The 18,959-nt window shown below is 35.1% G+C and overlaps 1 protein-coding gene across 1 annotated transcript in view; it reads left to right on the top strand.

Annotated features, from left to right (window-relative positions):
- LOC131063618 (glutathione reductase, cytosolic) overlaps nt 1-13,297 on the top strand; it is a 186,736-nt gene extending 173,439 nt beyond the window's left edge. Inside the window, exons 16-17 of the mRNA XM_057997498.1 lie at nt 12,404-12,457; nt 12,662-13,297. Coding sequence (XP_057853481.1) covers nt 12,404-12,457; nt 12,662-12,766 — 159 coding nt within the window. The 3' untranslated portion in view covers nt 12,767-13,297. The remainder of the gene's footprint in view (nt 1-12,403; nt 12,458-12,661) is intronic.
- Nucleotides 13,298-18,959: the final 5,662 nt, after the last annotated feature.

Below are 18,959 nucleotides of genomic sequence, written 5' to 3'. Positions count from 1 at the left end.
TCTTCCTTGGATTCACCTATTCAAGAGTTCGCATTCGCTCTCCTTTCTTTTGCTTCAATTCTGTTGAGAGCGGGAGGAGGGTAAAAAGCTCTGGATAACTCCTCTAAATATGACTTAATAAGTTTCATTGATCGCGGCTTGACAATGATCAGCCCTCCTAGCGCTAATTCTGTTGATGTGTTTTTAATGCACATGCGAACACATAATAAAATACCAAGGTACCTTATCCTCTCTTGAACAAAGTGAGGCACAAAATAAAATACCAAGGTATCTTATCCTCTTGTATAAAATAGCAGCAGGTACTTCATATACACCCCAAGTGAGGCCAACATAGGAATGCGTTTTAGCAAAGTCAAGTATGAAATATTAATTTATAGCTTGAGCAGATGAAGCATTTTTGGAGAAGAGAGAAGGGATCTATTTTCATGGATGGGTGGACAAATATTGCTAGTTGGTTACATGTCAACATAATTCTTATGTTTTTCATAAAATTTGATGGATGAGGACAAAAGGAAACAAAGAACAAGGTTTTGGGACAAGGACAAGAGTGAGTGGATGATTTTCCTAGACATAATAGAAGGCTTGCCAAATTTAGGAGATGATATGGGATGTTGAGTTTATTTCTAATAAAAATCTATGTTCTACGGCATTTTTGGGATAGGGATGGCAAGGGACATGTTTCGGGGATAGTTTTTGTTGTACAAAACTTGTGAATTATCCAAATATTTTTAACATTCAAGGATCCTTGGGCCCCATGACATAAACGTTCAGTTATGGGCAAGTCAGATCACATTGAGTGCTATTTTGTTGATGAATGAGCAACAGAAAATTCAAACCAGCAATCTTATTCATAAGAGAAAGAGGAAGAAAATCTTTAGATGAGTTAGAGAAGGAAAAGGAAAGTGAGGGTACTCTTGCCCAACTTTCTAGCTTTCAAAAGAATTGAATCTTTTAGAGGATGTGGAGTCCTTGAAGGGCAACGTATAGTGGCATTTATTGATATAGGTGCTACTCAAAATTTTATTAATAAGGGATTTGTAGTCTTAGAGGACTCAAAACACAGGATGTGGATGGATTTAAGGTGATAGTAGCAAATGGATTAACTTTTTCATGCACTAAAATGATTCCCCAGATTATTTTACTAGTTGGGCAACAATGAAATCAAAGGATAGCGTCTATGTAGTAGCATTGGAGATACAAATGTAGTATTGGATGTTCAGTGGCTACAGTCTTTGGGAGAAATCACTCTTAATTTCAGACCATTGAGCTGAAATTTCATTCAAAGTGGAAGACAGTGATCTTGAGGTGAATGTCTAACAAAGGACCTCAAGTTGTTACATTCAAACACATAGAGAAAGTTTAATTAGACATGATCAGATTGAGTGGGCAACAAAGTGCATTATTATGCCTATAGACATAGAGCAAGAGAAGAGGAGCAATGACCCAAATGTTCAAGCTTTGCTAATTAAGCTAAGAAAGGTTTTCAATAGTATACCTCCCAATAGGCCTCTTGATAGAGGCATTGAGCACGTGATAGAATTGGAGGGTGCTAAACTTGTCATTACCACTCCTTATAGACATCCAAAGAGGCATAAAGACGATATTGAAAAAGCAATTAAGGGGCTTATGGAGCTAGGACATATTTGGCCTAGTAAGAGCATATTTGCTTCTTTAGTTGTTTTGGTTAAGAAAAAATATGGGACTATGCGCATGTGCATTGACTATAGAGAACTAAATAAGAAGACTTAAAAAATAGGTACCCCATTCCACAGATTGATGAACTACATGGAGTTGTATACTTATTTAAGATAGATTTGAGATCTAGATACCATCAAATAAGGGTCAAAGCGGAGGATATAGTGAAGACAACCTTTAGGTGCCACTTTGCTCATTTTGAGTTTTTAGTTATGCCCTTTGGTTTGACTAATGCCCTTGTCACATTTCGGTCCTACATGAATTGGGTTTTTCAAAAGCAGCTTTGTAAGTTTGTTTTGATATTTTTTATGACATATTGATTTACAATAGGACATGGGTGGAACACATGAGGCATCTAGATGAATTTTTGGGCATTCTTGTGGTAGTCTTTGTACACTATTTAATCAAAATGTGAATTTGGGATGACAAAGTTTCTATACCTTGGCCATATAATCATCTCTAAAGGAAATAACATTAATTGAGAGAAAATCAAAGCATTACTTGATTGGCTTCCACCTACAAATCTCTTATAGTTGAAGGGATTTTTTAGGCATTGTGGATTCTATAGGAGATGTGTTAAGGGTTCTTCACAGTTGACTGCCTCATTTATAGATCTCACTAAGAAGGGAACCTTTTGTGTGGTCTAAATCAGTGCAAAAATAATTTGAGCATTTCAAACAAATCATGAGCACATGCTTTGTTTAGCTAGTCTTTACTTCTAGCCATTTGAGCTTGAAAGTGATGCATCCGGTGATGTCCTAATGCAAAATAAGCACCCAATTGCATATGGGAGCAGGAAATTGATTGGTGAAGAGAAGAGCTATTCAAATTATGACAAGGAAATGCTTGCAAAATCATACATACTTATACCAAGTTCAAGCAATACCTCATGGGAGGTAAGTTTGTTGTCGAAATAGACCACAATAGCCTCAAGTATTTCTTGAATCAAAAGGATCTTAATCATAGGTAACAAAAATGGGTAAGCTACAAGCTTGCAATTTGACATTGAATATGTGAAGGGAAAGAGAATGTAGTGACCGATGCATTGTCAAGGAGGCCACATTTATGTTCATTGATGTAGATTGCAGCAGATTGGAAAGAACAAATTTTAGAAAAGTATGCCAAGAACTCACTTGTCAATAGTATATTGATGGCACTTTGCATGATGACAAGTACAAGGTAATGGATGAACTCATACTTTACAAGGAGGGGATCTTTTTAGTGCTTGAATAGGGGCTTAAGATGAAGATATTGAGAACATTTCATGATGCACCTATGGATGGTCACCCTAGTTTCTATAAGACTTATGTGCATATACAAGGAAGATTCTCTAGGAAAGGACTTGAAAATGAAGCCCTTAAGTGTGTTCGAGAGTGTAGTACATGTCAACAGAATAAGAATGAGCATACTTATCTTGTTGGTTTGTTGCAGCCCTTGCCCATTCCCAATAAAAAGTGAGAAAGTAACTATGGATTTTGTTACAAGGTATCCCAAGGTGCAAGGGAAGGACTGCATATACAAGGAAGATTCTCTAGGAAAGGGCTTGAAAATGAAGCCCTTAAGTGTGTTCGGGAGAGTAGTACATGTCAACTGAATAAGAATGATCATACTTATCTTGTTGGTTTGTTGCAGCCCTTGCCCATTCCCAATAAAAAATGGGAAAGTATCTCTATGAATTTTATTACAAGGCATCCTAAGGTGCAAGGGAAGGATTGCATATGCAAGGAAGATTCTCTAGGAAAGGGCTTGAAAATGAAGCCCTTAAGTGTGTTCAGGAGTATAGTACATGTCAACAGAATAAGAATGATCGTACTTGTTGGTTTGTTGCAGCCCTTGCCCATTCCCAATCAAAAATGGGAAAGTATCTCTATGGATTTTATTACAAGGCATCCCGAGGTGCAAGAGAAGGATTGCATATATGTGGTTGTGGACAGGCTAACCAAATTTGCTCATTTTTTCACTATCTCAGTGGTGTTAACAATGGTATAGGTGATAGATTTGTTCTTCAATGAGGTATTCAAGTTGCATGAAATGCCTAAGACATTGTTAGTGATAGGGACAATAAATTCTTGATTTTTTTGGCACGAACTATTTAGATTGAGTCGGACTGAGCTCACTCACAACACTAGTTAGTAACCATAGTTGGACTACTCGTCGAAAACTCGATGAGTAGTTAAAAACTCGCTAGTTTTTCTTCAAGGCGGGTTTTTTACGACTTTCAAGTTATATTTCATGTATATATTGGCAGGATATTTGAGAGTGGTTTCAGATCTCTAGGAGTTATAATGCAAATTCTAGGTTTTAGAAGATCTTTTAGATTTTTAGACAATCAAATTTCAGTAATCAGTATGCTCCTATCAACATTCTCTCGCTCTCTCTATCTCACTCACTTTATCTGCCCCAAAGTTTAGACCTATCTATCTCCCTATCACTCTTCCTCTATCCCCCTCTCTATCACTCTCCATCTCACTCTCTCCTTTCTCCCCCAAGATCTAGACCTATCTCTCTACCCCTCTCTTTCTCACCCTTAGACCCCCATGAGGGGTGCTACCCTCAACCTAATTTTATTTTGCAGATGCTTGGTGGCAAAGTTGGGGTGGAAATACCCCAAAACTCAAAAAATTTGCGCTCAGAATCTTATGTTAACCTTGTAGTTCATCCAATTGTGAGTGCAATTGGAGCTTGTTTGAGGCCATCCACATGAAGAAGAGGAGCAAGTTAGCTCAAAAACGTCTCAATGACCTTGTCTTTGAGCAATATAATTTTCGGTTGTGCATAAGGAAGGTAGAGGAAGCACCAGCTAGTCCAATTGATTTAGATGATATAGATCCTTACAGTGATTGGACATCGCAGGAGCAACCTCCATTGTTTACAGAGGATGACATCAATGATTTGGAGAGGCGGCTACGAAGGAGGAGGGGGGTGGATTTGGTTTCACACTGGATGACATTGAGGAGGATGAGGAGTCATTGCCAGTGCCAGGTGCAGCTAGAGGCAAAGCTACATCCAGGATGGAGGATGAGTTGCAGCCCGAGCCAGTCATACCGAGCGAGGAGGCACAATCACACCCACAACAAACTTCTAGGACTAGACCCTCTAGTTCTACCTCCCCCCTAGTTTTTACTAGATTTGGGAAGAGGAGGATGTAATTGTAATGATTTATTTACTTTTAGTTCTACAAAAACTATTTACTATTTTGCTTCCAACCATCAACATTCCTCATGAGGATGCAATTTTGTACCCACTTTGCATTTAAATATATCTCGACTCAGCTTGTTTCTTTTGTGTTCTCATTTATTGACTCATGGGATGCATCTTCTCATTGAATTTTGCAAAAAAAATGCATTTCTAATTTAATTTAAGAAATTTTTTAAGTTCCTGAGTTTTTTGCCTAGTTTTTCCCGATTTTTTTTTGGGGGCTTGGTGAGTTTTTGGTTTTGGCGAGTAGTTCAAGTAGTTCAACTTTGCTAGTTTACCCACAGATACATGGGCAAATGAAAATTGTTAACAAGTGGGTTGAAGGGTACATTCGTAATTATGTTTCAAGGGAGCAAAAGGCTTGGGTGAAGTGCTTACATTCAGGTGAATATTGTTATAACTCCACATATCATGCCCATTAAGATGTCTCCTTTCATGGTTTTGTATGGATATGAAGCTCCTAGCTTCATTGATCTGTTGTTTGGTGATAGTAGAGTGCTTAAGGCTAAGTATTTATTGTAGTAGGGTCAGGACATCATGAAATATTTGGAAGATAACCTACAACATGCTTAGAATCAGCATAAGTTTTATGTAGACCAGCACCATGTTGAATGTGCATTTGAGGTATGAGGCATGCTTTATTTGACATAAGTTCAAGATAGGCTGTACATTTGTACCAGGTGGTACAGACTTACCTGGAGCTGGATGTGGGGGTTTAACATCCTAAGTGCTATCTTTAGATTGTTGGTCGATACCTAATGTGGACACCAAGCCCTCTCATGCATTGATATTCACTTAGGAGGGGGTACTTTCAAAGGTAAAGGCCATTATAAGGGCCATACAGATGCACAGGGCCAGCTGTATTGTCATTACAGATCAGTTAATGTGCTCAGAAAAAGTGATATCAGGTTTCAGTCTTTGAAAGAGGTTTGAAGGTGGTCAGAAGTTTTCTATTCATTGTTGGCTATTGGGAGGCGAGTTTGGGGTGTTGTATGCACACATTGCAGTCATACAGACCTGGATGTCGTCTGGAAACGCAACTTACAGTTCTGTATCTTTAATTGACAGAGCTACATTGCATTGGGCAGCAAAATAGAGGTGTTATTTGAGGTGCATCAGCTCTTTTTAGTAGTTGGTAGTGTGGTGAATGCAGTGGGAAACTATGGGCACCTTAGCATTGCTGGGTTGACTAATGCAGAGCATTGTTTGGCCAGTTCAGACCTGCAGCATGAACCGTCAATAACTTTTGAGTCATTTTTTTGTTGTGTTCAGTTTGGGTAGTTGTGTTTATTATTTGGAGTTGGTTTATGGTTACCTTTAACATTGTAATTGCTCTGAATTCGTAATCACGTACTGAATGATCAATGAATCAGCACTTACTGGTTTCCAATTGTCATTTACTTTGGTTTAAGTTGAAATCATATCTGGCAAAAAAATTCAAATAATTTGGGTGTGGTTACTACAAAAATAGCCAAACAAATCTAAACAGCAAATATTGAAATAGTACATGAATCCAATATAATCATCAGTTCAGTCACCATACCAATCAAACGAAACAAGATCCTAATTGGAAGATGGATTTTGTTATTAGTCAACCTCGACACATGCTAAGATACATAATGTTGTTGAAGATGTGCTTGCATCTAAGTAGTGGTCACTCAGAAGATTAATGATCAACTGATAACATGTAGACTATCTGAAGAAAGGCCAAGTAAAATTCAAACCGTCATAGTTGTGGAAAGTACTGCAAGGACTGATGTAACAATAATAATTAAGATAAATACGCACAAGGAAGATGCCAAATCTGGTCTTCAAAGAGAGCCGTAACACAATTGGTGTTATAATATCAAATTGAGGGGTAATTTTCAATTTTCTTTTTCTTTTTTCCTACTGCTGTGATTGTTTAGTGACAAAGGCATTCTTTTTCTTTTTGAACTTTTATGAAAACTTTACAACATCCACAACCACCCCACCCTCACTACTTCCTCCTCTCTCCACTAAGCCTAAGGTGTCAATGACATACAGATTAATAAATATTTGATCACCAGCTTTATGAAGTTAAGAGAGCCTGCATCCGAGTACTAAAACAGAAAGCTATTTTGTCTTTGATGTCATGCAAATAATAAATAATCCTTATATCTTCCAAGGTAAACCATTTGTACATTCCATCATGTTGTCTATTTGTTCAAATCTTTTGACACAAATCAAAATTGTTATCACAGGGGTGGGAGTCCCCCTAATGTCAGGCAGATGGGGACACCCCTGAAACCCCTTGCTTTGGTAGGGAAATGGGCAATTGTGGGGCAGCAAGGGCATGTTTTTCCCTTGCCCTTGATTCTTAGGTATGCCCTCATCCCTGAAAAAACACAGCTTTTTTGGGGTGCACAATGGCTACTTTTACCATCTCACCTTCACTCTAGCCAATTTTGTCCCAGCTAGTCTTTGACACATAAGTTTATGGCTCATTGGACTTAAATACTTACTTTTTATTCCCCTATTACTTTATTGACTGCCTAGGGCCATGATTTTCACTCCATTCATCGTACACATACACGGTCTTTATGGGGCTAAGAACTTTTAGCCTTTGACCTCTGGTTTATCTTATAATAAAATATTTCTCCCTTGCCTTTAAGTTGTTCTCCTCCATCCACATACCTCTTGATTTTCACATACTGTCTCCATGCTTTTTTGGCTCTCTTCCATGTATTGAGCAATCTCAATGAATCTCAAAGATAAAATCTGCCATAAATGCAAGTCTTCTCGGCTTAACATGGAAATTATTCTCTACTTATTCTCAATAAAAACATTGGGGTATAAATGGCAAGTAATGAAGCTGCCTAAAGTAAATTTCAAGCATTTATGTCCGAAATGAAATCTGTTAATGGAAAATGTCTTCAATTGCTGACATACATTATTGATGTTGAAATATTTGCTTTGCAACAGGCCAAAGTACCTCAAAATCACATCCCAATCAGAGCTTGAATGTGAACATTCCTATAATTTGCTGGACGAAATAGCAGATATCAACAGATTTTTGACATTTTTCTTAGGTCACAAAAACCTAGTTCTATGCCTTGTACTAATCATTTGAAAAGCTGCTTTCATGTTGATCCTCTAGGACTTGGCACTCAGAATGTCATCAAAATGCAGCAACGGAGGACGGAGGACCTCCAAAATCCTTTTAAAGGTTTTAAAAGAGGAGATATTCTATTGTCAATGTAAATGTTTCCATGTTACACTAATCCTCTTAGAAATTACTTACGGCATAAAGGAGAAAGCTTTTCAATCTGTAGGAATGCCGTAATGTAGCAACCCAATAATCTCAATGACTTCTACCAACCAGAAACACAAAACATTGTATTTAATTTATAAGAAATGTAGTTGAAGGGAAAAATCTCCCCTTTCTTGGCCTTAGAGCTCAAGAAATTCTCTCATGTATATGTTGACATTTTAATTTGTTCTTTTTAAGAAAATCACCAAATGAAAGAGTGTAAGATAAAACATTTCTTCAAATTAGGAGGGAAGGTTCCTTTGTGAAATAAAAACTTAACTAAAACCCTAGAGGAGCAGTTTATTGACAAAGTTACAATTTTCATAACATGTACATGGTTTACTTTTGAGGGTTTCAACATGTACTAGAAAATAAACTAATTGGCCACATCTATCTTGCTTCTTGGGAATAAGCACAAGACTTATAAGTTCATCTATAGATAAATGAGGGATTTTGTATTCCTAATAGAGAAACGAGACTCGCCCGAAATCGCCCAAACTCGGCGAGTCCGAGTCCGAGTCAGGCCAAACGAGTCCCAGGGGCTCGGACTCGGACTCGGCCGAGTCTGGAGAGTAAACTCGCCAGACTCGCCGAGTTGGCGATTTTGGCTCAAAATCGCCAGACTCGGCGAGTCCTGAGCCCCAGACTCGGCTACTGGCTGAGTTAATAAAATGACCAAAAAAAAAACATTTTAAAAAGTAATAAGTTTTTTTGGAAGGGCGAAATTTGACATTTTGGTCTCTCCATCAGGATTATTTTATGGAATATAACATTTAAGTATAAGTTTATATCTTTCTTCTTTCTTATACTTTAAGTTATATTCCATATATACTGTCAGGATGTTTGAGAGTGGTTTTGGGCCTCCAGGAGTTATATTGCAAAATCTAGTTTTTGGAGGATTCTTCAGTTTTCCAGACTTAGTCAAATTTCAGGATCAGGACATTCCAGACTTAGCCAAATTTTAGGGCATTTGAAGATCAGGATGACATTCCAGACTTTATCACTCACCAACTTGACCTAGCTTGGACCTTCAAGAATGATACTCACTCACCAAGCAAGACCCAATTAGCAACAAGAGCAAAACCAGGCCCTAAGGAAGACTCTCAAAGAAACCCTAATTCAGACTTGTAATAAGTTTTTTTGGCCTTGCGGGCGCTGCCCCTCGACCTCGCCCTGTATCGCGACAGGGAGCACGCAAGGGGCACTGCCCCTTGACCCCACCTTGGGGGCGCTGCCCCCAAAACCCTGTCGAAAAATATGGGGGAAACTGCGTCGATAGAAGTAGAGAAAATTTAACCTCCGAGTCTGACATTGATTGGATCGACCAGGTAGATATAGAGGTTGAGATTGTAGCCATGGCAGAGGAGGAGCGGAGAGCACGAGCACAGACAAGAGATTCAGAGGCAGATAGTGACACGGATGTTCTTGATGTTGGTGAGCATGGCATGGTGTCACGGGGAGCGGCTATGGCAGTCGAATCATCTAGGACCTACCTTAGACGCCTTCGCAGGGGGCTGGGGCCGGAGGGTGCAAGCTCCTTTGAGCCATAGACTTGTAGTTGTATTTACCTTTGGTATTTGTATGAAACATTTGATGATGATCATATGATGACATGGATTTTTTATTCCATGAGTTTTGTAATATTGTATACATTTGACAATATTTATATATCTATGTTTGTTATTTTCTTCAGCTACAATTTGCGTTTATGCTTATGTGATTGATGTATACTTTTGTATGTAATCAAATGAGCCGAGTTTGATGATGTTATTGTGTCTTTAAGGTGTATTCAATAAAGGGTGTCTGAAACAAGTTTTAAATATTTAAAAATCTCTAAATTTCTTGAGTTTTTCACTATCCCGAGTCCAGCCGAGTCTGGAGCCAAGTCTGACGCCGAGTCCCGAGTCCGAGTCCGAGTCCGAGTTGGCCTTGCCGAGTCCGAGCCGAGTCCGAGTCCCGTTTCTTTGATTCCTAATGACTTTACAAGCAAGCTAACCTATCGCAAAACACACAGACTTTCTAGCTATATCAGAGACACTAGTAGCTAGAAAGAATGTTTACACCATAGCTGAATTGAAGATCTAAATTACACACAATACAAGACTTCACAAAATCTAAGTGCCTGAATATTAGTATTCAAAGCTACAAACACTTGAATTATGAACAATCGCATTTCAAATCTTGCATTTTTTTATAATCTGTATTCAATAAGTGAAACCTTCACACAAGAGCAATGGCTCCTTCCCGCACATAACAAATTTATGGCCATTAGCTTATTTCTCATATTTTCCCGTAAGCTAAATAGTGTCTAAGGGGAAAAGTAAATTAAATAATTAAGTTGTCAAAAGTTAACTTTTCATAGTTTTATATTGACAACTTATTTTAATTATTTCAAAAGTAACCTTAAGTTGTGCAAAAAAGGAGGCGTTAGGCTCAAGGAAAAAATGTGACATTTTTGCACACTTTAAATTGTTTTTCAAATATTAAAGTGAATATGGAGCCAAAAAAAAATTTGTTCACCAAGAAAAGTTGTAAAAGAAGGGAGTTGTGAAGGAGAAGGGTATCCATTTTCATAACTGCTATTTTCTATGAGGAGATTTGAGTTTTCTTATTTTTTGAGAATGAAAACCCTCTAGAAATACTAGTTTTGGGAATGAAAGACCTCCTAACTCGATTTGGTGATTTCATCGTGAAGCCACAATTCTGCTGAAAGTGGAGTTTTTGCAGTTTGGACTTTGGAGAACCAAGTATTGGACAAGGTACCATTGATCATCTATTGATGGATGGATGATTAATATGGCATCAATTGTATGCAAATATGATGAAGTTATATGAATTTAGTTTTATTTTATGCTTCAATGACACATTGGCAAGGAACCTTAATGGGGGGTAGTCATGATATATATTTGTACTGACGGGATCATTAGTGATTAGGCTAGGTTACTACTCAATGTCATATGTATTACTCTAGTATATTATAAAATATAAAGTATTGGTGGTTTGCTTGTGGGAAAAGTTTCTTGCTTGGTTTTGCTATGTAAAGGTACGATCAGTCACTTAGTAACATGTCTTGGGTTGCAGTTTAATCTTCTATTTAAGTTTTGAGTTTATCCTTAAGGATAGTTGGGTGCTGAAATTTTATCTTGAGGTTAATTTTACATCTCATCCTTTTGTGTTGAAAGACTGCATAAAACTCTTACATTTTTTTATAGAAATGTTCTACATTTACTAAGTGATAAAGGATAGTTGTATTGTGAAATTATATCTTGAGGTTGAAGTAACACCATCTTTTTATGTTGAACTGCCATGTATTGTTGTTTATTCTTTTCTTCTAATGTTATATATTTATTAGCTGTTTAAATATTATCATATTTATGTTGTAGCTCAGTTTATTTAAACGCTTCTTGGAAAGTTTTGGTTCTTTACAAGAACTGGCTATTGTTCTTAGTATAAGTCTATGAAGGGCATGTTGGAGAACGCAATTACTTGCTTCCTGATGATGGTTTGGGAAAGAGCATTTTATGAAACAAGTACCCCTAAAACAGACACAATCAAAGATACATAAACCCCATGCTTACTTCTGAGAAAGGGAATTTAGGGATGTGCAATTTTGCTGCTTACATGTGCAAATATTGCTTTATAATTGGTATGGCAGCAAAGATTATTTAAGACACTATTATGTGAAGGATAAATTAGTTACATTAAAACCACTGTGCCCATTTTTTATTATAAATTAAATACTAAACAAAATATTTAAGTGTGTTTCATGTAGTTACTGGTATTCAATAGTTGTCCAAACATTTATAATCTACGTAATTTGTTGGTTCTTCTCCTAGACCGAGAGCCTCTAACTAATGATTGAAGAGGATTTTCTGATTCTTTTCTTTTATAAGCAATGTTTGTGCTTTAATAAAACTCTATATGAATATGAAACACTGAGTTTTAGTCTACTTAGGCTATTTATAAATAAATAGTTGACTCTGACTCCATGTACAAGCTTTTGAGAGAGTAAATAACATTTAGTTGTAAGGACATTGTCTAATTGTTATATATCAAATTCTATTTGATGCTTCTTCCTTAATATCAACATGACTAATGCTGCTGAAGTTCTTGGGAGACTACTTTATTACAGAACTGATAAAAACATGCAAAAAACGAAATCATGTTTCTTAGTTAATAAGATTTATTGTTGAGTGGAGCTGTAATTGAATATCCTTGTTTGACTTTTGATGATTACAGGGAATTGCTGTGGCTTTGAAAAGTGGAGCAACAAAGGCACAATTTGATTCTACTGTAAGTTGGCATTTTCTGCCGGTTATAGAGTTGTATTTCAGATGTTCCAATCAAGAAACCAAGTGAAATCAGTCTGTGAGATAATGAAAGGAATTATGTTAGAGATGTAATGTGAATGGCTTATAGCTAGCTATATTTTTGGTCATCCGTGAGTTGATGGAAGGCATGATGACTAATTCATTTTCTGTTTTCATTGTGCTTCAGGTTGGCATCCATCCCTCAGCTGCAGAAGAATTTGTTACAATGCGCACTACTACCAGGCGTATTTCTGCTGGTACTCCAGTAAAGAAAGACCATCAAATATCATAGTAGATAATAGTCCTTAATATTTTTCATCCTCGCTATCGTTATAGATTGGTGATAATAATGACATAGGATGAACTAGTTCCAGTTACAGTCATGCTATGTCATGCCTACAATCATGATGTTGACTAAAGCATTGTGGAGAAGGCAGAAACGTTTGCCTATTCTTTTTTGCAACAGCCTGGAATATTATTATTTTTCTGTTTATTGAATAATACATTTTTCTCTGTCTTCACATGGTCAATGAAAAAGCTGGACAACCAGACCTTAATACATAAGTATAAATGGTTACTATGGAACGATAAATTAGTTCTTAGTTGCCAACCTAGCATGTAGGACGGATTTATAGCAAAGGGCCTCCCGTGGACTAATTATATCCCTCCCTTTTTGACAGCCTATCTATGTGGGCATGGACTATGTGTTCACTTTATTTCTCTTTTCTTCATTTTACTGTTGTTAGGAGAATCAATTGTCATGAAGATCAGTGGTTGTAATGATTTGCTCCGTTTTATGTGGGAAACTGATGTTTTCTTTTTATTAGTATTCATTTTTATTGAAGCTTTAGTATCTATGTGGTGAATTATGTAAAAAAAGAGTAAGTTCATTTGAGCTAATTTGTGGAGAATGCCAAAGATTAAGCAGAGGATCATAGTCTCATACATATAAAATGTAGTACCTTCAAGTGAATTGATCTATGATATAGCCATAAAAGTATAACAGTCCCATCCTCCTTGAACCAGCGTCACAGAAAAGTCTTAAACACCAGGATGCTGATCTGAGAGCAAAAAATGGAGAAATTTGTGAAATTCATTTTAGCTGAAACAAATTTTGAATTTTCTTTCTACAGGAAAGAAGACAGAAGAGAACAAGAAATGGTTGATCCAAGGCAAAATGTAGCCAATTCAAGGTAAAAGATGAGGTTTTGCTTTCTATGCGTTGCAAGTAATAGGTGTTTCTTCTCTAAATTCATGTAAATATTGGAGTTTTTCCTAGATGACGTATCACCCTAATAATCTATATTGACAGTTGTGTATTTTGCACATCAGTGTGTTTTTGAGAATTAGTTTATGATCACTGTTCTATACCATTGTTTTTAACTTTTATCATATCCTTTATTTATAAATTTTAATTTAATTTGAAATTGCGAGAAATCAAGTTGAGATCCTCTCGAGGAAAAATATGGATTATAAATTGTAGCCTCTTGGTAGCTTCTAGATTTAGTAACTCTCTTAATTTGTCTCCCAACATTGAACTCTCCTCTACTAGGAAATAAACTAATTCATGACATAGATGATTTAATTTGTTTAATAATTATTGTAAAAATAAAATAAATTTATTATTAATTTTTACAATTTAATTCATTTAATAGCATATTTTAAACAAATAATTTTTGTTTATTAGAAAAGAAATATATGTTAAACAAAAAACAAAAAATTTCAAGATTAACCTCAAAAAAATGTTGATGTTTAGTTATTGAGTTGGATCTATAAAATTAAAATAAAATATATGTTATAATAGAAATGTTGATATATATTAACATGTATATTCCATTTCACTCTTAAATTCATTAATTTGGTGTTAACTAATTCTATGTATCATTTGAACAATTAAGAAGCTTTGATTTAATTGAGAGAGATTCACATTTATCCACTCAATTTAAGTACTTGAAAGAATATAACATGAATAGGAGCAAGAACGCAAATGAAATATACTAGAACAAAATTATTATTGGAAAACCCAATGTGAAAAAAGACAACAAAAAATCATTATTAAAAGTAATTTGTATGATGTTGCCTCTTTCGAGTGCCCCTCTAGCATTCTCTTAAACTTAATTTGGTGAATCCCTATGACTACATACAATCTCACAATCTCATAGAACACAACAATGAGCTTCTCCCTTTATTTACTAACAAGCCTAAGCTTTTAAGTAAGTGCATTGCAATGTGTAATTCAATTCTCTCAAGTTGATTGGATCTTTCCAATCCTTAATTTTAACAATGAGATCATAAAACATTCTACTTTTAAACAATGAGATGATGAAACATTCTCCACGTAAAAAATAAAGAGGATCATCAATTCAATGTTATCCATGTAAAAAAATGATACCAATTCAACTTTTTGTTATATTTTCAATTCTATTATTTTTTCATGTATGGAATGTATTTCACATGGTTGGAAGTTTTAAGTTGTTCCTAATATATCCATGTTGATAGAAGCCTTCATAACATGATTAATCTCTCAACAACTTGACGTAGTAAGATTTGATCATACGTTTCCAATTAGAGGTATTTGGTCCCACAATAACTTACAAAAAATTAACCTAAAAAGAAGGATTGCAAGCTTAGCTCTATGAAAATTTGGATGCTTCACTCTTTTCTTCTTTACTCTTTAATTTTGAAAATTTGCATGGCTTATTACATGTAATTCAAAATGCACATTTATTTAGAATCCACTTTTAACAAGAATAATAGTATACTTCTACAATTATAAAGTAAAAACTTATGAATATTAGAATAGCCATATTAGATTTTAATGCCCAAAATGCATTCATCTATTATAGTAGGTCCACAAAATCCAAAACAAGCATTCATATATGATAAAATAATCATCAATTTTTTGACATATTGTGAATTCTTATAATGTATAGGATTAAACTTTGAGTTGTCAACTAACATGTAAGTTATTATCTCATTTAGATGATTTTGAATCTAAACAAATTTGTTTGTCAAATTCAACCCTAGCTAAAATAGTATGATGATATCACGGTTGAAACTATCAATTTTGAATCTTTTTCTGTGATCCTTTCTTTTATAACCTTTTGCACACACCTATAGAATTTGCACTTAGTAATACTTCTTTGAGTGCAACTCTTCCACCTTGGTTGACAAACATAAGTAGTAAGGAATGAGATGCAACAACACCAATATGAAATATATTATCAAATCCTAGACATAAAAATTGCACTAGTACAATTCTAATCTACAAACAACAAGCATGTTATATTGCACGAATCACCAAGGTGAATCATACTTTCATTTGTTTGTTTTTCATACTTTGATGTATTATTTGAACTATATAGAATCCCTATATCAATAGAGGGAAGACATGTTTATAATATCAACATCTACTTGTATCCGAGTTGTGGCACATGAAAGAATATAATGTGAAGCAAATAAATAAGACCAAGATTGGAAGCAAAAGTTTGTAAAAATGCATTTACCTAAGAGAAACTTAATCTAGGTAAACCTCTTAACAAAATGATTTTCTATAAAAAATTGTTTGTACAAGCTTGTTCTCTTCAAAATGTTAAGCTCACAATTATACTAAGAGGGGGGTGAGTCAATAACAATCACCTTTTCAAATTTAAACTTTATTAATCAAATGTGACAACTACTTAAATGCAATGAACACAAGGACACAATATATACGTGGAAACTCTAAATAGGGAGATGATTGTGGCAATAAAATTGCTTTAAATGAAGAATAGTTTCTTTACAACATGTAGAGGCACCAACCCCACATTCAATTTGTGAGCACCAACTCACTAGAGGCACCAACCCCTCCTTCAAAGTAATAATCACAAGTGTTACAACTTCCTTTTGAATCTGAAATAATTCTTAAGTTTGCTAAAAGTATGATCATCGATTCGCTACAAAGAGATTATAATCTCTTCCTTCAAAATCTACACATTATCTCCTTAGTAATCTGCTCTTCTCTCTTGGTGTATGCATTATACTTTCCACCCTTTTACATGCAACACACACTATCATTCCATTTATTCTTTCTATATATACATTTTGTTTTTAAGAGTCGTGTCTTATTTAATTGACATGTCTTTTTGTTATATTTTTTGTTTAACAAGTGAATTACATCATACCAAAATCAAATCGCAACCCTTTGAGAATAATGTCCTTTTAACAAGTCATATTGGCTTTCAAATATAATCGTACCTTCTCATAACAACCATATTTATCTTTATTAATCTCCAATTTGTTTATCACTAATCACACCTTTTTGTTATGTGAATAAGACAAACAACATTACCTGTTTTAATAAGACAAAAGAATTTGTCTTCTAGTGAAACCATTGTCCTCTTAAATAAATCTCACCTCCTTGTTTTCTTATACTAATCACTACTTTTTCTTCAAGTAATATAACACAAATTTTGTCTTATTCATCTTTTCCATTGTGTGTTGTTTTGTCTTTTTTTTTTTTTTTGATTCATTTTTGTCTTATATGGCATTTATATATTTTATTAAGTAATTGCTCCCCAAATATTAATCATAGCTTCTTTTTTCTTTTTTTCTCTAATCATTAATATTGAATCATTGCACTTTTAATTTATCAATCATTGCCCTTTGTCTTATAGACTTTTGTCTTTCATGGCATTTGTCTTATTTAGAATCTACTTTGTCAAACAAATTTGTTGCTTACAATAAAATATCCAGCCTTGGTAATCTGCAATTTTTCTATGTTCCCTAAGTACTTGTAATCATCCTTTGTAATATTCTATCATGACATGACAAGCTTACCTTTTCATTTATTGTTGTAATGTTGCATATTACATGGATCATTGCTTATAATTTATTCCTTCTGCATACTTCAAATTCTATTCATAACCAATGTTTTTTCATTGATTTTATGTTTGGCATTTTAACCAATCACAAAAGGATCTATGTTTATTGTTGTCCATACTCAAGACATCAAGGACAATATCTCAACAATCTCTCCCTTTATCATTGATGGCAACCTCTTCTTTTTAATGATATGATCTTGATTATACAATGCTCCCCCTTAGTTCAATGCTTCCTCTTGCCTTAGTTCAATGTTTACTCTTGCTAATCTTCTCCCCCTTTGACATCAATGGCAAAGAGTATGATAATGAAAAACTCCCCCTTACTTATTAGAAGGATAGAGTAGTATCCATATTTTTTGTCTAAGAAACTCAAAGGTATCTTTTGGTAGAGGTTTTGTGAATATATCTACTACTTCTTCTTTGGTAGTCACATATTCCATCTTCACCTGTTGTTCTGCAACTCTTTCTCTTGAGAAATGATATTTGATGGGAATGTGTTTGTCCTTGAGTGCATCGCTGGATTTTTGGAGATATTAATGGCACTTTTGTTATCACATAATATGGATATCGAGTGATCATATTCCACTTTGAAGAAACTTTGATGTCCTTCAAAGTTTGACGCATCCAAAGTACTTGAGTACATGTGATCATAGTCCACTTTGATGTCCTTCAAAGTTTGACACATCCAAAGTACTTGAGTACAACATGACATTTTTGCTATGTACTCTGCTTCAACAATAGATAGGGAGATTGAGGCTTGTTTTTTACTCAATCATGAAACAAGACTATTTCCTAGAAAGAATCTATTGCCACTTGTGTTTTTCTTGTCATCTACACTACCTACCCAATCGACATTTGTGTATGCTTTTAGAGTTTTAGAGTGAAGTCTTCGCTTCTAGGATACCATAGGCCAAAGTCCAAAGTTCCTTTCAAGTACTTGAAGATTCTTTTTATTGCTTGGACATGTGTTTCATTGGGGGATGCCTAAAATCTTGCTACAATTCCAACTACTTGCATAATGCTTGGTCTTGAGACTATCAAATAGAGCAAGCTTCCTATCATTGAGCGATAGAGTGTTTGATTGCTTTAGGAGACTCGTTGTCTTTACTTAATTTACACATTATGACCATGGGTATACTTACAATATTGCATTCTTCCATCCTAAACCTTTATAATAATTCCTTAGCATATTTTGTCTGTGAAATAAAGATTCCATCATTAAGTTGAGAGACTTGTAACCCTAAGAAAAATGATAGTTCACCCAACAAGGACATTTCAAATTCTTGTCGCACTTTTTGAGCAAAATCTTGATACATCCCCTTTGTGTTTCCTCTAAAACTGATATCAACTCTATGTATACCACAACAATCAATTGGTGTTCATCTTCAATTTTGAAGTAGATGTTGTCCATTATACCTTTCTTGAATCCTTGTTCTTGCAAGTACTTGTCTAATCTAGAGTACCAAGCTCTAGGTGCTTGTTTTAACCCATAAAGAGCCTTCATAAGTTTGCATACACAATCTTTGTTTTTTGATAGATGTCCATTCAAAAATGTCAATTTACCTTCCATTTGGGACACTTTGAAGTTTTGTAGGAAGCAGATGCTAGGAACATCCTTATAGC

The sequence above is a fragment of the Cryptomeria japonica genome, chromosome 4 (assembly GCF_030272615.1).
Source record: "Cryptomeria japonica chromosome 4, Sugi_1.0, whole genome shotgun sequence".
NCBI classification, from domain to species: Eukaryota; Viridiplantae; Streptophyta; class Pinopsida; order Cupressales; family Cupressaceae; genus Cryptomeria; species Cryptomeria japonica.
Note: the sequence above shows the minus strand (reverse complement) of the source record. Positions and strands in the feature narration are given on the sequence as shown.